General features: G+C 37.9%; 1 protein-coding gene across 1 annotated transcript in view; it reads right to left on the bottom strand.

The window, feature by feature from the left end:
• The window catches only part of LOC142338546 (uncharacterized), a 139,996-nt gene that overhangs the window by 39,767 nt on the left and 76,106 nt on the right, over positions 1–24,123 (bottom strand). The window contains exon 5 of the mRNA XM_075388335.1: positions 6,182–6,372. Within this exon, the coding sequence (XP_075244450.1) occupies positions 6,182–6,372 (191 nt within the window). The remainder of the gene's footprint in view (positions 1–6,181; positions 6,373–24,123) is intronic.

The raw sequence follows: 24,123 nt of genomic DNA, 5'->3' as shown, positions 1-24,123 counted from the left end.
ATAACCACCTTTCAAACATAATCAAATCGGGCCAATCTTCATCTTTATCGTCAGCATAGAACCACCAATTCTCTTTGAGAACGTGAGGCAGTTTATCTACTGCCATACACAGTGTCGAGTTTGATTGCAGATCACCAATCTGCTTGTACTCTTTGAGCACGTTCAAAAAGTTCAAAACAATAACTGAGAAACTGATCAGACCTGTTGAGTCATGAGAATTCACCTGACTTGCTTTGCGAAGAGTCTCCAGCTGTGCATCAATGATCACATGAGGCCTTCCAAACATCCTCTGAAGAATGCTCCATGCAGCACCGGAGAACTGTCCAGAATAGCCCTTTCCAGAGATCGTTGACCTTGCCTTGCCTGTCAGTAGAGCCTTCAGGTGGCTCATCTTCTCTGAGTCTGGTACTGGGCGTTGATTCACTGTAGCAAGTAACACACTAGACCACTCCGGCCATTAGAGGGGGTTTCCATCGAAGTTGTTCAACTTCAGCTTTGGTAGGCTACGGCTACCTGCGTACCCACCGTTGTATCGTAGTAGACCAGCTCTGGGGAAACGTTCCGATCTTCAACACTTGAATAACGGTCTCGTGAACTGCGATATTGTGAGAAGTGACTATGCCTGTTCACTTCAGGGGTTACTTCGAAGCCAGCTGTTGATCGGCCTGGTGTTAGAATGTTGTCAATTCTACTGGCCCAGTCTGAGACATCTCTCTTCTTTGGGGTCCAGTTGAACGGTGACTTGTCTCGCGCACAATTTGTTTGGGAACGTGCATCATCATTCTCTAATGCTGTTCTCCTCACTTTGCGCTCTAGCTCACGCTCTTCCTCAAATAGTTGATGCTTGGTTTTTGAAATTGATATTGAATTTCTTCATCCTTTCCTCACGTCTTTGCTTTGCAGAAGATGTTTCCGAAACATTCTCTGTCTCTTGGCCACTTACTGTTGCCCCATTTTGCACTGTTTGAGCAACTGGATTGCCCGTTGGGTAGTTTTGTTGCCCTCGTGGTCGTTCCATGCATATTTTGCGTTGCTTTGCTCTGCATTCATTGCTGGTTGATTGCCTTTGCTTATATATGAAGGCCAATGAGAGTTCAAATTAGCTATGCACTTCCTTGCTTCTTTCAGATGTTCTTCAACGAAATTAGCATGGCAGGGCACAAAATTGTTTTGACGCTGCAGTTACTTAAGTATTTCTTCCTCTAGAGGGTTAACAGTCTGCTGGTAGAGGACCTTTAGTTTGTTGGGTCGATCTGAATCTTCAATTATTTTGTAGCCAAGCCTACGCTTAATGCTACCTTCTTCCACTAAGTAGTGAAGCTCCTTGTCGTATCTGTTGGCTGATTGAAGCTCCTCTCTGCTGATTGCGCTAGAATTGCCTGGTTGCTATTTGTTTTTGCTTTGTTGGTTTACATTGAGCAGGGTTCGCACTTCAATTTCTTTATAGAATTGCACTCTTCTGTTTGCCTCACTGGCCTTTTTCTGTTGATTTGTTTGACGCTCTTCGGGGGGTGCCTTCGGCACTCCCTTCATCAGTTTGGACAGCACTTTGCCTTCCACTGTGCCGGTCGGCGGAACAAATGTAACGGCTGCTCTCCTATCAAAGTCAGGGAAAACTTTACACCGCCCAGTTCGTTTCAGCGGTTTCAAATCTGTCCGGATATCAGGTTTTTGCAGTGAATTTTTCTGATCTGTATTATCCCTTATACTGCAGATTACAGTTGCATTACTTTTTGCTGTTACGTCCTGATAACTAATAGCTCAGCTTTGCTGAATAACAATATAATTCAAATTGAAACAATCAAATTTTGCTTGAGTTTTTGTTAATAACTCAACTTATGACTCGAAATGGCAAAATCGGCTCAATAAAAGTTGGTCGCTATGCCTTGGGCTAACTATAGACCAAATTTCAATGTTTTAGCTACTCTCCGTCACAAAGGAGACCTCAGAATATAACTCAATTTTTAATATTCCCATATTTCATTAACCAATATTTAGTTTCTCAATTGGCTTCAACAACCACCATTATCAAAGTGTGCTAGGCTTCGTTAGAGCCAGCAAGAGCAAGTAATTATGCGCTTTGCACAGAGTTTCTCTTACTTGGGAACTTTGTTCCTGAGAAAGAAAATTTTGAGAATATCGAAGTTAATTCTCTTTTCATCAAGTCAAAGTTAAGTTAAAACTGTACAACCACTAATATGATCTATAGAAACAAGATACGATAACAGGTGTTTTACCGCTCAGGAAAGTTTGCTGCAATACGCACTGTATGTCAGTTTACTATAACCAAAAGTGCAAAATTCAACTGATTTTTGGTAGTTTTTCAAGCTCTATTTATACTGCAGAAAACATGTCAAAATAGCTTCTCTCATTGGTTGTAGATTACTTTGATGTATGATTCTCTGAATATATTGAGTTAGGGTTTCGGGATACTGTATACGGTGGGTGCCCCGCACTCTCTGAACTAGTATGAAAATCGCAAAACTCATCGAATCCAAGTTGAGTATCTCTTACTCCGTTTGAGCTAATTTCGTGTGATTGTGAACACTAGAACACGTGGCAATTTTAGAGTAGTTCGAGTTTGTGTTTCAGTTTAATTTCTTGTATGACGATTGCGTACTATTAATAGTTACTGAATATAAATGTCGAAGAACTGAACAATTCCGTATGGCTTCAGTAGAATGTAGCATTAAATTTCGCTTGTCATGCTTTCTAGCTTTAATGCTTGAAATGACCTTGAAGCGCTATTTATTTTGGTTGTGAGCTCAGCCCCCACAATTGTTAACAATATATGATTAGTTAAAATTTCAGATTAAGCGGGTTAAATTGAAGATTAAAATTAAGTTAAGAATGTGACTAAAGGATGGTTCATCAGATGGGCTTATATCACAGCTAAGAAAATAAGGACAAAATCTGCCATTATTGACACTCCGTGAAACGAAATGAGGAAGGAGCGCCATATATCGTTAACTCCAATTTCGTGGTAAAATTTTCTGTTGAAGTCGCAACTGCTGATGTCAAATAATTCAAAATTGACTAGATTTGGTTGGCTAGTTGAAGAGCTGGCTTATGCAAACAAAAAATCAAAGAAAATGTGAAACTGGAATACTTTATAAACAAAAACAAATAAATGAAAACTATAACATAAATTAGCTGCCACCGAAGGATTCAACTTTACCAATCATGTGGCATTAGAACATATTTATCATATTTTGTTAGCAATAATGGAATTAAAATCAAGAAAATTTTGTTGACTGACAGTTTTGTTGGCTTTAAGTGCTTAAATTGTGCTCCCAAAATTGATTTTTTCGAACAAAATTTTCTGTGCCGCTTTTAAAGTATTTCGACGAAAATATGCATCCTAGTTCTTACTTGCACTTTGCTCTTTTTCCACATCGTTGCAACCAAAATTGACTTCAATTGCCATCAAATATCGAAAAGACAGACATGAATAGATTGCGTAGAAAAACACGGTTTCCGTAAAAAGAATCCAACTCACTGAGGTTGTGGAAATGAAAAATGAAAACAAAAATGGAAAACGCCTAAAAATGCCAATTCAGCCGCTGACTGCTCGTTAATTGCAAACACCTAAGATTTTGTCTGACTTTTTACGCATTTGTTCTGATTTATATGGCTGGTTACTATCTAACATCAGCATGTGCGTCTCGGAGCGCAAAAATTACCACATAAAATTTGACCACTAAACTGGGGCCAGGAGGTTTGGGGGATAAATAATTCTGATCTGAAACGTATATAGTTCAGGGTCTAGAGGACATTTTAAACAATGGACTCTGTTTTGCAGGGACTTTTTATTGATAGCACATTTGTATCTCTCTTGAAAATAAATAGATTAAATAAATTAATTAATTAAAAACATATTGGGTTTTAAAAAAGGCGGTATAAAGCTTTTCATTGCATGTTTGAAAAAAATTGTCAAGTTTCGAGGATTTCGATTATTTGATTTATTTGAAGAAAAAAAATAAATTTCAACCTGGAACAAGTGTGTAATGGATGTTACCCACTGGACTTTTACACTGATTGATTGTTCTGACAGTGATGCTGTTGACCACTCCTGGGACTAGATTCACTGACATCTCTGCTGTTTTGCGGACATCAGTAAAATCATAATGTCTCTCTGTAATCCATTGCGATCCATTCCATTTAAAATGAAAAAATTGATACCTGAAAACGGTTGTTTCATTTACCTAAATTTACTATGAAAATATGTATTGCAGGTTGTTTTACTTGGCTACATATAAATATACCCAAAGCTCAATGCCATCTCTGAATGTTCTCTGAATGTTCCTGAGAAAGAAAATTTTGAGAATATCGAAGTTAATTCTCTTTTCATCAAGTCAAAGTTAAGTTAAAACTGTACAACCACTAATATGATCTATAGAAACAGGATACGATAACAGGTGTTTTACCGCTCAGGAAAGTTTGCTGCAAGACGCACTGTATGTCAGTTTACTATAACCAAAAGTGCAAAATTCAACTGATTCTTGGTAGTTTTTCAAGCTCTATTTATACTGCAGAAAACATGTCAAATTAGCTTCTCTCATTGGTTGTAGATTACTTTGATGTATGATTCTCTGAATATATTGAGTTGGGGGTTCGGGATACTGTATACGGTGGGTGCCCCGCACTCTCTGAACTAGTATGAAAATCGCAAAACTCATCGAATCCAAGTTGAGTATCTCTTACTCCGTTTGAGCTAATTTCGTGTGATTGTGAACACTAGAACACGTGGCAATTTTAGAGTAGTTCGAGTTTGTGTTTCAGTTTAATTTCTTGTATGACGATTGCGTACTATTAATAGTTACTGAATATAAATGTCGAAGAACTGAACAATTCCGTATGGCTTCAGTAGAATGTAGCATTAAATTTCGCTTGTCATGCTTTCTAGCTTTAATGCTTGAAATGACCTTGAAGCGCTATTTATTTTGGTTGTGAGCTCAGCCCCCACAATTGTTAACAATATATGATTAGTTAAAATTTCAGATTAAGCTGGTTAAATTGAAGATTAAAATTAAGTTAAGAATGTGACTAAAGGATGGTTCATCAGATGGGCTTATATCACAGCTAAGAAAATAAGGACAAAATCTGCCATTATTGACACTCCGTGAAACGACATGAGGAAGGAGCGCCATATATCGTTAACTCCAATTTCGTGGTAAAATTTTCTGTTGAAGTCGCAACTGCTGATGTCAAATAATTCAAAATTGACTAGATTTGGTTGGCTAGTTGAAGAGCTGGCTTATGCAAACAAAAAATCAAAGAAAATGTGAAACTGGAATACTTTATAAACAAAAACAAATAAATGAAAACTATAACATAAATTAGCTGCCACCGAAGGATTCAACTTTACCAATCATGTGGCATTAGAACATATTTATCATATTTTGTTAGCAATAATGGAATTAAAATCAAGAAAATTTTGTTGACTGACAGTTTTGTTGGCTTTAAGTGCTTAAATTGTGCTCCCAAAATTGATTTTTTCGAACAAAATTTTCTGTGCCGCTTTTAAAGTATTTCGACGAAAATATGCATCCTAGTTCTTACTTGCACTTTGCTCTTTTTCCACATCGTTGCAACCAAAATTGACTTCAATTGCCATCAAATATCGAAAAGACAGACATGAATAGATTGCGTAGAAAAACACGGTTTCCGTAAAAAGAATCCAACTCACTGAGGTTGTGGAAATGAAAAATGAAAACAAAAATGGAAAACGCCTAAAAATGCCAATTCAGCCGCTGACTGCTCGTTAATTGCAAACACCTAAGATTTTGTCTGACTTTTTACGCATTTGTTCTGATTTATATGGCTGGTTACTATCTAACATCAGCATGTGCGTCTCGGAGCGCAAAAATTACCACATAAAATTTGACCACTAAGCTGGGGCCAGGAGGTTTGGGGGATAAATAATTCTGATCTGAAACGTATATAGTTCAGGGTCTAGAGGACATTTTAAACAATGCATTCAGTTTTGCAGGGACTTTTTATTGATAGCACATTTGTATCTCTCTTGAAAATAAATAGATTAAATAAATTAATTAATTAAAAACATATTGGGTTTTAAAAAAGGCGGTATAAAGCTTTTCATTGCATGTTTGAAAAAAATTGTCAAGTTTCGAGGATTTCGATTGTTTGATTTATTTGAAGAAAAAAAATAAATTTCAACCTGGAACAAGTGTGTAATGGATGTTACCCACTGGACTTCTACACTGATTGATTGTTCTGACAGTGATGCTGTTGACCACTCCTGGGACTAGATTCACTGACATCTCTGCTGTTTTGCGGACATCAGTAAAATCATAATGTCTCTCTGTAATCCATTGCGATCCATTCCATTTAAAATGAAAAAATTGATACCTGAAAACGGTTGTTTCATTTACCTAAATTTACTATGAAAATATGTATTGCAGGTTGTTTTACTTGGCTATATAAAAATATACCCAAAGCTCAATGCCATGACACCTAATTTAATCCCGGTATTGAAAGCATGATGTCTCATATTTAAAATGATAATTTAATCCCATGGTTGGTTGTGGTGGTCACAAAGCAAATCTCACGGGCTAATGGGGCATGACTAAATGGACTAGCGAAATAAGCTAAATAATCGCTCTGGTTGTTTCAACATTAGGATAAAAATTTCGGCATATTGTGGGTATTTATTAACTTTGGGTATATTGGCATGGGGTATTTTATCCTGACACCGTTGTATTTATAGTCAATTTGTGCCTTCCAAAATTCCGCATCTTAAAGAGACATTTATCAGTTCTAGTTTTGGTTTCATGGTTTTTTACGACTCGAAGAGAAGTATTGGCGGAGCGTATTTTTCGTGTATTAAAAACAAGATTAAAACTCAATGCCGCACGTGACAACTAACCATTTATGTCAAAATGCAAAACGAACTGAAAAGCACTGAGAAGAAAGAGTAATTTTCTGTTCATTTCCCGTTTTGAGAGAGAGAGCGAGAAAAATAGGTGTAAAAAATTTGTCGCTTGCAGATTTTTGAAGCGATTTTTTAGTTTATACTTTAATTTTTCAGGTATGTTTTCTAAATCCTATAAACAATCAACTGAAGGCTGAAGAAGGTTTTTAATAATCTTAATCACATATTAGAGTTTTTATATGCAATAATGAGCTATGTTTGGAATTTTTGTCGTTTGAGAGGCTTTTTTAGCTGTTTTGTATTCCTTCATTTTTTTTAGTTACTGGGTTTTTTGTTGGAAACTGTTTTTTGTAGGTCTTAATGGCCATTTAATTTCGTTATCATCATTTGAAGATCATTTTATTCGAAGAACGCATGCTGAATTGGAAAAACCTTCCGCTTAAATTTTTTGTAATGTTTTTTTGCCTAATTCTTCGGTTTTTGCCTGTTAGAATACTTTTGTCTTGTTAAGTTGTTAAGTACCCTTGGTGGGATTACTAAGTCAAATCAATTGAACATTAGATAACACATATTGTCAAATAATAGATTGATCAACTCGGCATTTTTTGTTGTTTCTACTTCTTGCTGAATTTTCCAGAGCATTTGGGTATCGTGTGGTCAAAATGAATCTAGAGTGATTGTTTTGTAAACTGTGTTGAGAACATATTCAAACATTTCGCAATTTTCAGCAAAAACTACAAAAATAACAGAGTTTTACCGTTGGTTATCTTTCCCTATCATTTGTTGAATCACTGGTCATAATTCTTCTTAATGTCTTATATAAAAAAACTTTCCCAGATAATTTTGAAAGAATGCTATTCCAAGAGAGTTACCACAAAACAATTCCATAGTTTGCTTTTCCCTGATAAGTTGTTGCCTCCGTTTGTTTCAACTTCATTGGAAAAAAATGTTTGTATTTCTATCAGTTGATGATTGGTTAAGTTATCTTTCACTTCAAAATCGATTACAGAGTATTCTGGCTCTTTTTTTAAATTTCAAACAGTTTGAATTGTATTGGGGCACTGTCTCTTTTTTTGAGATCTGTTCAAAGACTTTCATGATTTTTGAAGTAATTTTCCAGTTACTCCAAATCAGAAAACGGATAAAAAAGTCAGTGGTTTTGCGTCGTGATGAGCTTTTACTCTAACTTCAGAAAAGTGAGAAAACGGTATTTGGGCAAAAAGTTGTTTTCTCGCTAGTGGTTTGTTTTTGTTCCCGTGTAGCGATTTGACCTTGATTTGAACTGTTTTTTTACAATTTTTTCATCGTTAGACAGTTTTCTAAGTTTTTTTCCAATTTATTTGTGTCCCCTTCCGTTTATTGTTTCAGGACTTTTTCTCTTGCAGTGTTTCGTTTTTTAAGGACGCTGTTGCTGATTTAGCTACTTATTTGCCAAATAACTTCTTACTCTGCCACGCGGGTTTGGACCAAAATTTTTGAACGAAATTGAAGTTATACGGAGGAATGAGCATTAGACTATGCGAAAGAATATGAGAATATATGAAGCACAGTAATGAAAAAACATGCGCTTTCGAGAAGCGATCAACTTTTAATTTGTCCCTGTAATGGCTATACCTGGTTTAATTTTGATAGAGGACAATACGCAATTGCAGAATTGATTTAAAAAAATACGTACCTTGCGCATATGCCTTATTATATCTGCCCTCAATTAATTGACCCAAAAACGCACATTTAACTGTACCTCCATTTTACCTTAAGTTTTAGGTCTTAAGTATCTTAGCCAAAATCGAGAATTGATCTATTTTTACCTTAAGTCTAACTCAACTTTTTTTTCAAGGTTCATGTAAATTTATCCTAACTGACCCCAAATCAAAGTAAGTTTCATTACTAATGTAGATAAAGAACTCCAGATAATACACTAGTGAGTAAATGGTGAGGAAAAAACTTGTCGGTTGGTATCAACCAGTTTGTTCCTCTAGGATTAAAAAGCAGGCAGAAAATAGGATTAAAATAATTTTTGCATAGCTGTAAATGTCTATAGGAAAAAATAAGCCTGACTTAAGCTCTATTTGCTTCGTTAGGAAAATAAGTTACAACAAAGTTCAATCAAAAGTATACATGAGAAAAGTAGATCATTAAGTTCGATGCTAATGCCTTTAATGTATTTAAGTTCTAAAAATCCAAAAACAATGCCGAACTCTAGCGCCGTTGATTATTTTCCATCAGTAGTTGATCCAAGGTCCAGCAAAGCTTCAAAGTTGATAAAGCAAACAAAATATATATCAGCAAGTATTGAAAAGGAAGCGTATTAGGAAGATTCGGGTAACAAATATCAGAAAGGCAGATCGGTTTCCGGCGCGTGCAAGGAGCATAAAGCAAATATATTTCCACTTTTAAAGAAGTAACAATTTCATCCCATTATTTCAAAAGCAACACAATCGTGCAATTTATTGAAAAATAGTTTACTTGAAAAATGAGTCCTATGTTCAGGCTCCATGCAGTACTTATGTCAATGCTTCTTATTAGTTGAACTTAAAGCATAGCTGCAGCTCTACATTTTGTCTGAAAGAGTAGCAACTGAAAAACTTGCCGTTAGTCGTTAGTTGTTAGTTTGGGCCTTGCCGAAGTGAAACACAAGAATCCAAGAGATCCCAAGAGAAGGACGATGTTTAGGAGAAGGGCTTGTTGCCCTCTGGAACCTGTTCGAGTGGTCGAGTGAACGATAGGAAACCTTGCAGTGCAATCAGAGGCACGCCCTCAAAAATATTTCCCCAGCAAACTCCCGTTGCAGCTCTTCAGTTCTGTCGACAGATGTGCAGTCAAGAGGAATTCTGCCAAAATCTTGACTGGATATGTAATTGACATTACCTTAATTTCCATGTGCAATTATTGCATCAGGAAGCAGGAAACTCAGCGCCAAAAATCCAGATTCGACTCAATGAGCTGAGAATCGGAATGAAGACTACCGGAATTTTAGGAGGCCGCAGGCAGATTTCAAGAGTTTCGAGAACAGGGATACTGAACAGATTGTTTATAAGCAAACTGGCCAAAGCAGCAGTAGCGGCGCATCCCAAAAGAGAATTTCATCGAAAATCTGGTGAATGATGACCTGGGAGAGCAGCCACTGCCAGAAAAACATTCGAAAGCTGAATGTAGCGTACCAGATCGCCGTAGTGTCAGCGTGCAATAAGTCACCATCAAGGGCACAGTTTTCTGAAACAGTAGTGATCTAGATGCGAATCAATTATGGCCTGTGCCATAAGCCTCCAAGAGGAAGAAGAGATTCATGTAGGGAATGGCTGTTGGCAAATTGAGAATGGCAAATTTCACGCAACAAAGAGAAAAATCAAGAGATTAAAGCAAAACATAGACAGCTGCACGGGCCACAAGAGGGGGCTTTGCTCTCGAAAATAGAGTATTTCCAGAAAAAAAAGATTTGAACGAGGAGCGGCCGGTTCAATCAAGCGGCCGGTTCAAAAGATTTGAACGAGTTCTATCAAGACCGGAGACAAAATTTTGTTGAATCAGAAGAAACAACTGTTGTGGACACCGTCATTAGGAGACGGACACCGTCATCGACGGAGAAAGGTGAACAGTACCCAATACCACCTCAGAATTGTGAAGGAACAGTATAGCATGCTGAAGAAAAGCTGATCCCGCCCCTTGCCAGAAATAGTGACAAGAGAACCCATGCATGTTACTACGGCAATCCGTGATCTCATCAGTTCAATACAGTACTGTACACAAAAATTCAAATTAAGCAATACCAAACTATGGCACTGAGAACTAAAGAGATGGACTTAAACTTCCTTAGATTGAACTGGAGACCATATTCGATTTTACTCTAAGAACGTGCGCCATTTCCGACGTACCGCTGACGATCTTTCTCGATCAAATCGCTTTCAAAAACCTAAATTAAATTTGATAGAGAGCCTTTAAAGTGCTGAGTACAGCTAATGCAAATTCTCAGTTCGACTGTAACGTATACGAAATGACCTTGGCACTACTTGAGAACAAAGAAGGGGCAGCCCGCAAACAGAGTCGACATTGAGTCCCGACATTTTGAGTTACTTTGCAAAGGACGGCATTGAGTTGACTCTGACCAAACAAGTTGTGCACATTATTGAAGCTGACAACGAAAAAATCAAGATACCAGACCTACAAATGACCTCGGCAAAGCTTGCGAAGCAAGTACAATGCATGCTGGATTCGGACAAGTGCAACTGGTTATCCAGCCGTCATGCAGTGGTCCTATTCGGAAAAAATGGCATTTCATTTTTCCTTAGATGTCCGCACTCAATGTGGTTATCGAAAAGGTCACGTTTACTTTGCAATCGTGGATCAGATATTGGATTGCTTGGATGGGACTCAAATTTAGACCTCGTGGAAACTTGCAGCCGGCTTAAGGCAGGTACCCCTCACTGAGAATGCGAGACCAACATAAGCCATCTCAAGACCAGACGAGGGTCGCTATTACTTCAAGCGACATCTCGTTAAGATTGAGTTTTGTACCAGATTTTTTTCAACGCCTGATACTTCAACTGTTCGAAAAAAAATTTATTATTTCGTCGCTATTTTTCTTGATGATCCGCATTTACTGTAAGGGCCCCGAAGCGCATCTCCAACACCTCAAAGTGACACAACAACTAAACTCGGTGGAAATAAAATTGAAGCACTCGAAGTGCAAACTAATACAAAGATTAGAGTCGTACCTGGGAAACCACATTAAAGCGGCCCAAATTAAAAAAATGAACGTTTTATCGAAGTGCACGACCCAACCAATAAAACAGGAATTACAATGTTTGTTGGCTTTTATAGCAACTACAGGCGCTTCGTCAAACACTTAGCAGTCATAGCCAAACACATGCAAGACTTTAGTAGAAAACATCCCCATTTCTACTAGAATGATTTTTTTCAGCGTTCGTTTGACACCTAAAAAAAAACTGCCGCACCAATCTAAGGCCAATCAAATTACGGACGACTTTTTGTTCGTGACACGGCTGCTACTAATTAGAGCATTACTGCTTTTTTATCCTAACTAGAGAGTGAGAGAGTGTTAGAGAGAAAATACTAGCTTTTCGTAGTAGTGTCATCAGGCGAATAGAAATGAACAACAAAACTTTGAGGAGGGAAGCGCTGAAAGTACACTAAACAAGGATGTAGTTTTGTTTTGCATTCTCCGGCCCCCACCCTTCATAATCCTGTTTGCTCATACAAATTTGCATTAGTTCTTTCTACCAAAATGTTGACGGGATGACGTACACAAAGATGGCAGTCTTACAGGAGTTCAGCTTTCAGATGTCTCAGGGGCACGGCTACAAAAATACGGCAACACAGACCCCAATGGACGAGAAGGAAACAGCAACAAAATTGCGTCCGTTGGCAATTAATATCAAAAAAGCAGTAGCCAGTTTACGGGAACCCGATGAATTTCTTTTGTTCATGGCATATCATCCAGTAGAGAGTTTCGCCTCAAAGGACTTCAAATTTAGCAGGTATAAAGTGAAGACTAAACAGAGATAAGAAATGACTATTTCAACAATTCATTAAAGAGCCAAAATACAAATAAATGACAAGCATTACAATTGCAGTACATTTGGGGGGTAAACACAATGAGCCGGGAGAAAGCGCTAAAAGGGTTCTCAAAGTCTCAGCGACAAAAATTGATCCAGAAATGGCAAAAATGGCGTTATAGAGTATTTGGAACCAACTGATGATAAAATAGGCAAAGAAGACCACTTGGAACGCTGTTCCAGAAGTTGCCCAAAAGTGGTTACCGTTGTTGTGGCAACAATAACATTAGCAAATCCGGCTAAGTTGTTATTTGAAAATTGGCGTTTTGCGATTCTGAGACCCCGATACGTTCTACGCAGACTAGGGTTTCAATTTCTTCAGCTAACACACGACTGAAATGTGCATCATTTCGAATACAGAGAGATTATTGACTTCTCCACAAAAACCGCAGGAAAAACGGACCAGTGGAGCATCATAATGGGTTTTGGCAGAAGTGCTGAGCAAGTAATGCTCAGATTACATCAACAGAATTGGTTTAAAACAAAACTTTCCTCACATCAACAATGGAATCTCCCTTCTCACTGGTGCCTGAAATCGGAGTAATCTACCTAATTGACTATCTTTTCTCCAAACACAATGCAGATCAGGCATTGCATAAGTGTACTCAACTCATAGACGAAAAGTTTCAGGAGGCGTACTTTGTTGCTCGTGAGACCCTAGGCGCAGCTCAACACAAACAAACATTATACGTCACATATACTTGCACTATATTATTTTAAAAAATAAACGAAACGAAATACAAAACTAGAAGAACCAAGAAACTAAGAAGAACAAGAAAAACTAGATCCTGCTTTATAACGGATTGAAACACTTCAATGCACAATCAAAACCGATGGTCAGCTTCTGCGTAGATCAGCACAAATTGCAGAAAGACAACGAACTCAATGTTCCGGTGCGAACAAATTGCCAAATAGCAACAACGAAGACGCTGGATTGCAGCAGAGTAAACGCAGGATTCACAGGCGGGTTGGAGAGCATAAACGCAACATGTTGGACGTTGATCACGCTGGTTACGTTATGCAAAATGGACTTTCTGCACATTTTCTGAAAAGCATCCAGCTCTGACACCAAGCCAGCAATTGACAACGACACCGGACAAGTTGCTCAAAAACTAGAATTTGAACAAAAAACTCTAATCAAAGCGATTGCAGATTAAAAAACGACCGTTGCAGGCAATTTGAATAAAACATTCAATGACAAACTGCGGCTGTCGACGACCTGTCAAATCATTGAGACTCAAAAAGGCTTAATGTTTCGCCTAATGATTTTTAGTTTCAAAAACAAAACTCATACGAAAAATTTGAATGCAAATTTATCACACTGTAGATAAGAAAAACTGAAAGCTGGAGTTAGTTTTATGAAACTGACCATGTCCAACTAACCTACAAATCGTAAACACTACCAATCCTACTAGTGAACACCTGATTTGTAAACAATAAATAGGGTGTTTTCATTTTCGGAATAATTTTGCTGTGTCATTTTTTCTCGGCCCTACATATTGTCCTGCTAAAACAACCATTGTGGATGCTATGATCTTGCAAAAATACTCTTATAATTGCTGATTCTTTCCGAACTTGGTTTTTTCTTTGCGGTCGACCGGCCAAAAGCAAAAGGGGTCTCCGTCCCACACACCACGGTGTTCTTGGCTAAATCTTTCCGCTTGGTGGGAGTGTTTGTACTTTTTCCAGAAAGTCAACGTATCCACGTAATCCCACAACAGCTCACAGGAAAAATATAGCGCAGGATGCAACCAAAAATTTGAACGGCAACTAAAAAGGACGTAATTCATATTTGCAGAGTAATGGATACTAAACTGATGGCGCACTTTTTGAAATGAAAAACAAAAACCATCAACTTCACCAAGATTTTTGACAGTTCATAGAAAGAAGCAATGTTATTATCGGTGCAACAAATTCAGAACAATGTGTCAATTATTGATTATACAGCACAATTTCCAAAAACCAACAATGCGACATGTCGGGATATTACAACTTCGAACTAGGGAAAAGAGGCTAAACAAAAAGCAGAAGACTAATAGTTCCTCCTATCACACTTACGCGAATTATCATGTGCATCGAGCGGTGGCAGTTGTGCAACTTTCGAGCAGCGCGAAGACCGCAACTGGTAACAAGTTTTAAAAATTACACTTTGTAGCCTCTCCAGGGAAGGTTTTCATTGAAGATCTGGATCTATCAGGATTAGTCAAATGCCGCGATCCGGACTAACTCTACTGCTGCAACATTGCGTTGTTTGCTCTAAATCGATCATTAGAAGATTGCAGTCTTTTTGGACCAGAGCGTTGACTTATTTAAACTATGTTCTCAAAAGGCAATTAATTTGCCGATCAGGACTTTGGTCCATTATTTGAAGCAGTCTTCGTTTCTTTTCAAGTCAGAACACAAAAACTTTCATCTTCTAAACGTAACTAGGAAACAAGTCAAATGGGCTTTTATCCTGGCTGCAGAATATTTATGGTGCAAGCAACCTGTAATGGTTATCTAGAATTCCAATCAATTCTGAAGTATTTGGACTAGCCGCCGAAAAAGGTCACTTGAAACCAAAAAAACTTCTAATGCAGCCAACTGACACTTAAATCACTTTTTCAGAAACAAATACTGGCTCTTGAAAACTGGCACCGTCCTTAGGAAAGCACCGAGAGGTGCAATATCAGGATAACAAGCAGAAGCCTATGCAACGCGGATACTAATCTCTTGCAAAAATTGGTCTTATAAATGCTGATTCTTTTTGAACTTGGTCAGTTTGTTTACGTCGATCGGCCAAAAGCAAGAGAGGTCTCCATCCCGCACATCTTGGTGTTTTTTGCTTCATCTGTTCGGACGTTGGGAGTTTTTGTAACCTTTCCAGAAATTCAACGTATCAACGTAATCCCACACCAACTCAAAAGACAAAATATAGCGCAGGATGCAAACATCAATTGGGACTGCAACTGAGAAGGACGTGATTCATCTTCCGCTGATGTCACCGAGAGTTATGGAAACTAAACTGATAGCGCAGTTTTTCAAATGCAAAACAAAAACCAAAAATTTCACCACAATTATTGACTGTTTATGGAAAGAAGGTCCTTGTTTGGCAATCATCTAAATCTGATTCATTGGGAGAAAACGCGCAAAAGACAATTTAAAGTTCTACTGATGGCAGGAGTGGCTATTTCTTTGCGCAAGCCCTTTGGACTGACCCTGGATATGTCCTAAGCCAGGGCCTAGTGTTTCTATCCAAAGTACAACTAAAAGCCATTTTACTGCCGGAGCAACAAATTTGGATTAATGTGTCAATGATCGATTATACAGCACAATTCCCAAAAACCAACAAAGTGACAAGTCAGGATATTACAAATTCGAACGAGGGAAAGGCAGCTAACAAAAAGCAGAAGACTAAGAGTTCCTCTCATCACACTCACGCACAATATATTGTGCAACGGAGTGTGGCAGTTGTGCAACCATCAGTGGAAGGCTCCAGTCCTTTTTCGCCCAGAGGATTGAGGTATTGAAAGTATGTCCTCGGAAGGCAATTAATTTGCCAATCAATATTTCGGTCCAGTAATTGAAGCAATCGTTGTTTCTTTTTAAGTCAGAACACGACAACTTTAATCTTCTAAACGTATTTAAAAATACTCAACTGAGCTTTTCCCGGCTGCAGAAGTTTCATGGTGCAAGCACCCTGTAGTGGTTATCTGGAATTCCCCATTAGTTCCAAAGTATTTGGACTAGCCCCCGAAAAAGGTCACTTGAAATCAAAAAATTTTAAAGGCAGCCAAGTGACACTAAAAACATTTTTCCAGACACAAATACTGGCTCTTCAAAACTGGCAACGCCCTTAATAAAGCACCGAGAGGTTCAATATCAGGATAAAAAGAAGAAGCCTATGCAACACGGGATTGTTCCATTCAACAATTCTATTCTCCTTGCTTTTTCTTTGGACAGGGAACCGCTTGCGGACACTAGAAGCTTCTGGGGATACTTCGACGTTTTCTGTCAAATAAATTTAACCAAGAGCGCAGGCAGTGGAAAAAGTCACGTTATGCAAGACCAAGAAGCAAGAAGAATCTGTGGTCACATTTTGAGTCGGAAAACTAGATTTCTTTATAAAGATTTAAATTTTTTCCAAGCTGCATAAACTCTTTCTGCTTGATGATGCTCTTCAAAAGAATTGCCATACAAGATGAGGGGTCTGTAGGCTGGCAAATATACTCAAATTGGGACTAAAATAATTGTTGCACAGCCTAAAGGCTTATAACAGAAGTAATCTCCTTAAGTCGTCATCTACTCGCTCGACAAACGGAATCACTTAGAACGAGACTAATTCAATAACTTACATGAACAAAGTTCATTTTTAGGTAACCTAACATTGTATGTTGTCTTTCGAGTTTTGTTTTTATGACCGAAAAGTCTTGCTGATTTCTGACGCCGTTGAATCTTATCTACAATTTTTTGATCCAAGGTCCAGCAAATCGTCAAAGTTGATGAAATAACTCAAAATATGTAAACAAACAACGAAAGAATATGAAACATTTGTTAACAATTATCCCCAATGCTGAGTGGGCACAAGTGCTTGATAGCAGCAAGATACGGACATTTTTGTTCAATGAAGTATGAACTTCCTACCCTTCACTCATTATAAATACTATATGCAATTTATTAAAAGAAAGCTTAGCTTTAATTTTGGTGTGTGGTACTGATTAAAATTTGTATGTGCTAACCAAATAGAAGAGAATTCTGAAGAGGGGCCGGTAATTCCAAATTTAAGCTCCATGTGGTACCTATTGAAAACTAGAAAGGCTCTGAATTGAATGCTTTTCATGATCTAAATGGTAAGTAGAATGCAAAGAGGACTCTGAAACTTTCAAGAGCAGTTTTCACGCACACTTGGAGCATCAAATACAGATTGGGTTCGGTCCTCTTTACAGAAACCCTTTTGAGAAGATGAAGGGAACCAAAAACGATGCTCTAGCTGCCCTCTGCATTTCCTCTGAGAACAGTAGCGAAAGAAGACAATGTTAACCCCTGCAAAGATATCCACAGGAAAATAAGAGAAGCCAAGAAGATTGCGAGGCTTAGCGCAAGGGCTTGCTGTCGCGAACGTGGAGTGAGCGGTAGGCAGTCTTACAGCTCTGAGAAACTTTTGTATGAAAATCTAGAATTGACATAGAACTAGTTTTCGAAATAATGAAAAGAAATTCTTCATAGAACAACAAAAACAAGCCACAAAGGCATTCAAATTTTATATAAAGCGCAGGCTCTCGCATTCCACTGTTACCATGAGCTCCATAGGCCGCAAACTGTCAGCCCTACTTCTTGCAATCCTCAATTATTATTTTTTCTGAGCATTAGTGTTCACCAGAAAGGCTAAAGTATTAGTATTCACGATTCAATTGAAAAGCCAAATAAAATAGGAATGGTATCAAAAACTCATATAGACAAAAGCATTTTGTTATAAGTGTAAGTTTGGCTTAGAAGAACAAAAAAAAAGATAATGCAAAAATTGAAAACTTAAAAAAAAGAACTCATAAATAACTTTTGAGGAAACATTGGCTACCATGTGCAACTGCTATCGGCAACTCGGTCCAGTTCGGCAACAGATAGATCTGGCGATGTAAAAGCAGTTTTATTTTCTTTTATTGCTGTGAGCTTAAAAAGAAAATCAGTTATTCTTGAATCGTTGGTAAAGAATCATATGCAAATGTGTCAAAAAATGAAGAACCACCAGTAAAGAAAGCACCCATGATGACGTCCGCAACCCAAGACAAGTATTGGTCATTGCGTCTTGGGTTGCTCACAGTGGGACTCCAAACCAACAATACCAAACAAATATTGATCGGGCCCAGCAGATTTTGGCGACACTTGGTCAGATCAAAGAGATTTTAGCCACCATTGATCAAACTGAACACAGTTTGTCCATACCATTGGCCTGACTCTACGCCAGACTCTTGCACTGAATATTGGCCAGAAGAAACATAACCTCGGTCAGACCCACTTAAATACGCAGAAACAACCAAAAGAAATTATAATTTATTAATTCATTTTTTTCAGAATGACAAACAATGAGATTTCAAAAGGTAGTGAAAAGAAACGTCAGTTTAAAAAACAATGCCCTCATCATAAATTAGTTTGTTGGAGTAGTCTGATCATCTGAAAGTAGGTCTTTTTTAACAATGATTGGCTATTATTTCGAATAACGGTCAATATTCAGAGCTCACCTGTAGAATTTGTAGAGGACAGGCTCTTCTTTGGGCTGGACCTCTATGCCTTGAATGTGAGTATTGACCAGTCCAAACAAATCGGACTGTGGGTAGTGGCCTGACCAAACAGACTAAATCGTGGGTGTTGACTAGAGCAAAACGATCGAAACGGGCGTATTGGTCAGACCAGATACCAAATTGTGGGCATTGGCCAGACCAAATAGGCCGAAATGTGGGTAGTGGCCTGAACGAACAGACCGAAATGTGGGCCGGGCAAACCAAAATGACCAAAATATGTGCATTGTATTGGCTATACCGAACAGACGAAAAAGTGCCATTTGCCAGACGTGCAGTGCAAACCAATTTTTTTCCACAAAATTGAGTTGGGTTGCACAGGACCCCCCATTAACGACCCAAGAAAATTATTCATTAGCTCTAGGCAAATTTTTTCTGATCGGAAAAAACACATTTAAATGAAGATCAAAGTTGTACGGAGATTTTTTTTGCTAGAGTAAACAACCAAAACGGAACACTATTAGCGCTGCAAAACCAATAACACAATGAGACATCGATGCTGATTCCCTTCAACAAATAAGACCGATATGTTGCCTATACTATGAACACCAACAGCAAAGGGTTTTAGAAGCAGCGTACTATGCAAACCGTCCATTAAATTGTTTTACGGGCTCCTGAAAATTATCACTCTGATGGGATTGACCGTTACTTCAATCGTTGCAGGGTTTGCTCTCACATGCTTCATGCTTCATGCTGTACTAGATCCACACTCTTGGTTACAATTTTAGATCAACTGTTGGTTTTTATAGTAGAGATTTGAAGGGTTAATCTATTAATACGTAAGAGCAGTTCAAAAAACTAAACAGGTTGAAAACTAAGTACTTATGGAGCACTAAGAATTGCTGTATGACTAAATTGTTTTTCCGATTTTTAAATGATAGTGAGTGTTGTCGTAGCCCAATGAAGTTGATTTCAGGTTTTTGCGGAGTGCAAACGCGTTTCAAAATTTACTAATTGATTGTGCCTGTCGCAAAACACTTTGCCTTGGGAACTAATTCGGAACGATGACTGACACCATCAATTGAACGACCTATCACGAAGTGTAAAAAAGAGCAATAATCTCACAAGCTGAAAAACGTACACAGAAAATGTGAGCCAATAATTGTAACAAAACAGAAAAATATGCATACAAGAAATGACCTACAATAAAAATGAAGAAATATGTCCGGGAGATTTGAAGGATGTATGTCCAGGAGACAATCAAACCGATAGTTCAGATTTTTTGAGACTTTACTTTAGATCAATGCATCATCCAGAGAAAAAATGTCGAATTCCTTTGAGACTAACGTTGGTGAATTTGCATTTGTAGAAAGCTGATCTGTATTTGCAAAGGTTAACTCCTAGTCATAGGGTAAAAAATTTTTCAGCCTTCAGATGGGGATAGCTGAAAACATTCTCTGAAATAACTAAATACTGTGAGTTGCTATCCATACATAGAGTTTTTGAAATATGAAACTGAGCCTACCGTACCTACAAGACTAGGAGACAGTAGTTTATTGACGATGTAACGTTTCTAACACAAAATCTACAAGCGAGAAACAAAGGCATCGGATTTATTTAAAGTATTGAAGTCTGGTTTATAGTGACAGTTTTCTGCTGCAATCGATACGCATTTTTCATTTGCGAGAAAAGGTTAATCAAGTATTTTTGTCCATGTGAAATTTTCTGACATTTTTAAAAGACAGCGAAGAGGAGGCCAATTAGAGGTAAGTTTGTAGGGAATAGCGCAAATGAACAAACGAAGCTGTTCCAGTGCTTTGGGTGGTATAACTGAGTGTATAATTAGTTCACATTGTTTGTGTTTTTGGAGGAAAAATCTCCGTTGGATGGCAACTTAATGCCACGGCTGATGGTCAACTAAACCTTTATGGCAACCAAACCGGTAGTTCAAACGCTCGTTTTCTGAGCCTTTTCTTTAGATCGATGTAATATCCAGAAAAGGACGTATTTTTCAATCCAATCAATTTATACAACGTTGAAATTCTGACAGTATGTCTGTAAGGCCATAAAAACGAGTTTTAAAACGATAGGTGACATATGTGTATCCATTTATTTTACAGTTAATATAAATGAGCTGCGCAATTCTTTTAGTCTAGTTTATTGGATTAGCGGTTGTAAAATCGGTTCTAACTTTGAAACAACTAACTCTCCAACGTAATTTATAATTTTTGAGTGTGCTGAAAAACAGAAAGCTAAAGTCACCTGAGTTCTTTTGCGGCAAATCTTTGATTGAAAATTGAAAAAATAAAAGGCAATCAGCGTATCATGAAAGGTAGCTGTCATACAATTTTGTGGAACAATGTTTCTTACGGATTGAAATTACTGCTCTGTGATCACTAAATACTGTATTTTGCTGCCCGTACATAGAATTCTGGAATTATTCAACTAACGAAACCATCATTAGAAAACCATAGTTCATTTATAGACGCGATCGTTCCTCACGTAAATTTAAGAATTGAGAAGAAAATGCAATGTTTGTCCAGCAGACAATTACTGTTAACTGTTCTAATGCCCCATCAAGACCCCCGGAAAGGACGCATCATTTTTAGAACGAGTAAAGCGATTTGCTTTATAGCGAAAAATGTATACATCTTTTTATATTTGAGGATGTGATGACAAAGTATTTCTGTCGAGGTAATTTTTTCTTAAAAGACTATCGTAACAGAGAGAGAGAGAGAGAAATGAAATTTTAAGCTAAATTAGTTTTAAACAAATATATGTAATACAGAACCGAGGAAGCAGCGACGCTTTTACAGTCTTTTGGCTGCCCAAGGGAGAGTATGACTGTTTCATTAAAGGCCAAATCCACAGTTTGAGAAAAATGGTAACCCAGCCTATTCAATTCAGTTTTGACAACATGATATTTCGGTAGGTTGTTAACTCAATGATTCTTGTGATAAAAAGGTTTAAGACAAACCAATTTCTTCTTCTGATCCTTTTCCTTAGATCAATCTATCAACCGGAAGACCTTGTATAGTTTTGTCAGGCGAAGGTTTAATTTACTGTACGCAATACTTAAATTTGTACTAAAAAATTAGGCAAAGTTTTCAAACATAAGATTGCTTATCTCTTCTGAAATGGAATCGAGCGGCAAGCTGGTGTTCGTCTGACAATCCCCATTTAACAATTGTTCAAAAAAACTTACATCAGTCATTTTTGTTTTATTTCAGTTACAATTTTTACTTGAAAATTGATCGGGATTGGTCTTTTTTGAATTCTAGGGTTGGTTTTTTTCCTGAAGCTAGAACATGGTAGATGAGTTTTCGAGTGACCGTTGCATGTTATGAGAGTTTTTTACCAACACAAGTTAATTGGACATTGCGTTGCAATATTGTTGACCATATTACTTGTTGATGAGAAAGAAGAAAAAGGTCAATTTATGACGGCAAGGCCCATTTTTTTTTTAAAAAAGAAGTCCCGATCAATCAACCAATTGATCCCATCTAACACAACTTTGAATGGTGTTGCAATACTTTGATTCACCTGTGATGCAATATTGTTGGCCATATTGCTGTTGACGACGAAGAAAAGAAATGATTGCCGGTAAAATACAATTTTCAGAGAAATTCCGTCGAAAAACAAGATTTCGGCCAACCTATCACAACTTTGATTTGTGTTGTGAAACTGTAATTCACCAGGAAACATGAAACTGTGTTGTCATGTTGTTGACCATATTACCTGTTGACGAGGAAGAAGAAAATGTGGAGAGATAGCGGAAGAAGACGAGGTGCATGTTCTCTTTCAAGTGATTATCGGTTCGTTAAAGAAAATTTGTAATTCAGGAAGAAAATAGTTATGTGCCGGCAAGACCCAGTTTTTCATAACAAAATCTGTCAAATCAAACATTTGAGGCTATCTGACACAACTGCGAATTCTAATTAAAAACGTGGTATCCATTTCTAAAAACCGAGGTGCATGTTTACTTTTTAGTACTTTTAGTAATGATCGATTTGTTAGAGAAAGTTCGTAATTTAGGTTGATTCGCGTCGTTAAGTCATATCAGTTTTAAAGATTTCTCCGAAATGACTTGTCGAAATTGCTACCAACACTACCGGTTTAGTGTGTCTAATACGTGTCCGATTGTGATCGACATATCCAAATGTTAAATTTTGCTACGCTATCTTTAATTACAGCTTCCAGGTTGCCATCAAAGCTGCTGTATTGCGAATCATTAATTTTATTATCAGACAACTTTTGGACCAGATTGACCGAATTTTTGGCTAGATTTTATTGTTTCAGTAAACTTACTGTACTACACTGTTTTTCTGTTTAAAATTTATAAGCTCAGACTTCTTTGTCGACTTTTCTACATACTTTGGCGATATTAAAGCTGCTAAAATCAGACTTTCGAAGTTTCAATTCATAATCGTATAAAGCAACGTTTTAGCAAGAAAAACAACTGTATTCAACAACGTATTAAGGCAAAGGCATCGTTTACTTGAAGGCAAATATAGCTTGATCTTTTTTATCAGGTCTTAGTCTAGGTCAGCAAATTAAACTAATCCGTTCAAAAAACCGAATCTGTTATGCTAAGCGATCAGTTTCGAGCCATTTTGGAAGTTATTTTTAGTGGGAAATCGGCCTTGGTATTTCTCAGAAATAATACGTATGTTGCATTTAGAACGGATAATCTAAGCGAAAGTTTTGATATAATACGCACAAAAATTCTCTATCTAATGATATAATTTATTCATTTCAATTTACTCGGTAAAATCCTCCGGCCCGGAAGATGTTGGGACGATTGGTATAAGCTTAACGAATGGGCGGCGAGCGATCCGGACGACGTTCGTACGACGGCGGAGCGGGCGACGCTGTCGGAGCCGTAACGGAGTTCTTCAATCCGAGCAGTTGGATAGTAACCCCTAGGGTTGCTTTCTTCAACGATCCAAACCAAATCACCAACCTTGAGATGCTGCTCGGCAGGCGTATGCCACTTAGATCTACGGTTCAGCGCAGGTACATACTCCTTAAGCCAACGTGCCCAAATTGCATTGGCGTAGGACTGTGCACGGGCGTACCGCTTACGATGATCGAACTCGTCGAAGCCAACGATAGACGGATTTCCGGTTGCTTGGTTACCGAGTAGAAAATGGTTCGGTGTTATTGCGTCTAAGTCGGATGGGTCGGCGCTTACGGGCGCTAAGGGACGTGAGTTTAGTGCGTATTCGACCAGACAGAAATTAGTGTTCAACACCTCATCTGTGAGGCGACGCGTACCGAGGATAGTGTACAGTACTCTTTTAAAACTACGAACTAACCTCTCCCAGATGCCACCTTGGTGTGGCGCACTGGGTGGATTGAACCTCCACTTAATGCCCTTATGTGCAAGTTCATTGGCAATGTTAAGCGTATTCCATTTTTCCACACATTCACGGAGCACTTT

This window comes from Convolutriloba macropyga, chromosome 4, assembly GCF_964194025.1.
Source record: "Convolutriloba macropyga chromosome 4, txConMacr16.3, whole genome shotgun sequence".
Classification (NCBI taxonomy): domain Eukaryota; kingdom Metazoa; phylum Xenacoelomorpha; order Acoela; family Convolutidae; genus Convolutriloba; species Convolutriloba macropyga.
The sequence above is the reverse complement of the archived record's forward strand: the minus strand, read 5'-3'. Positions and strand labels throughout refer to the sequence as shown.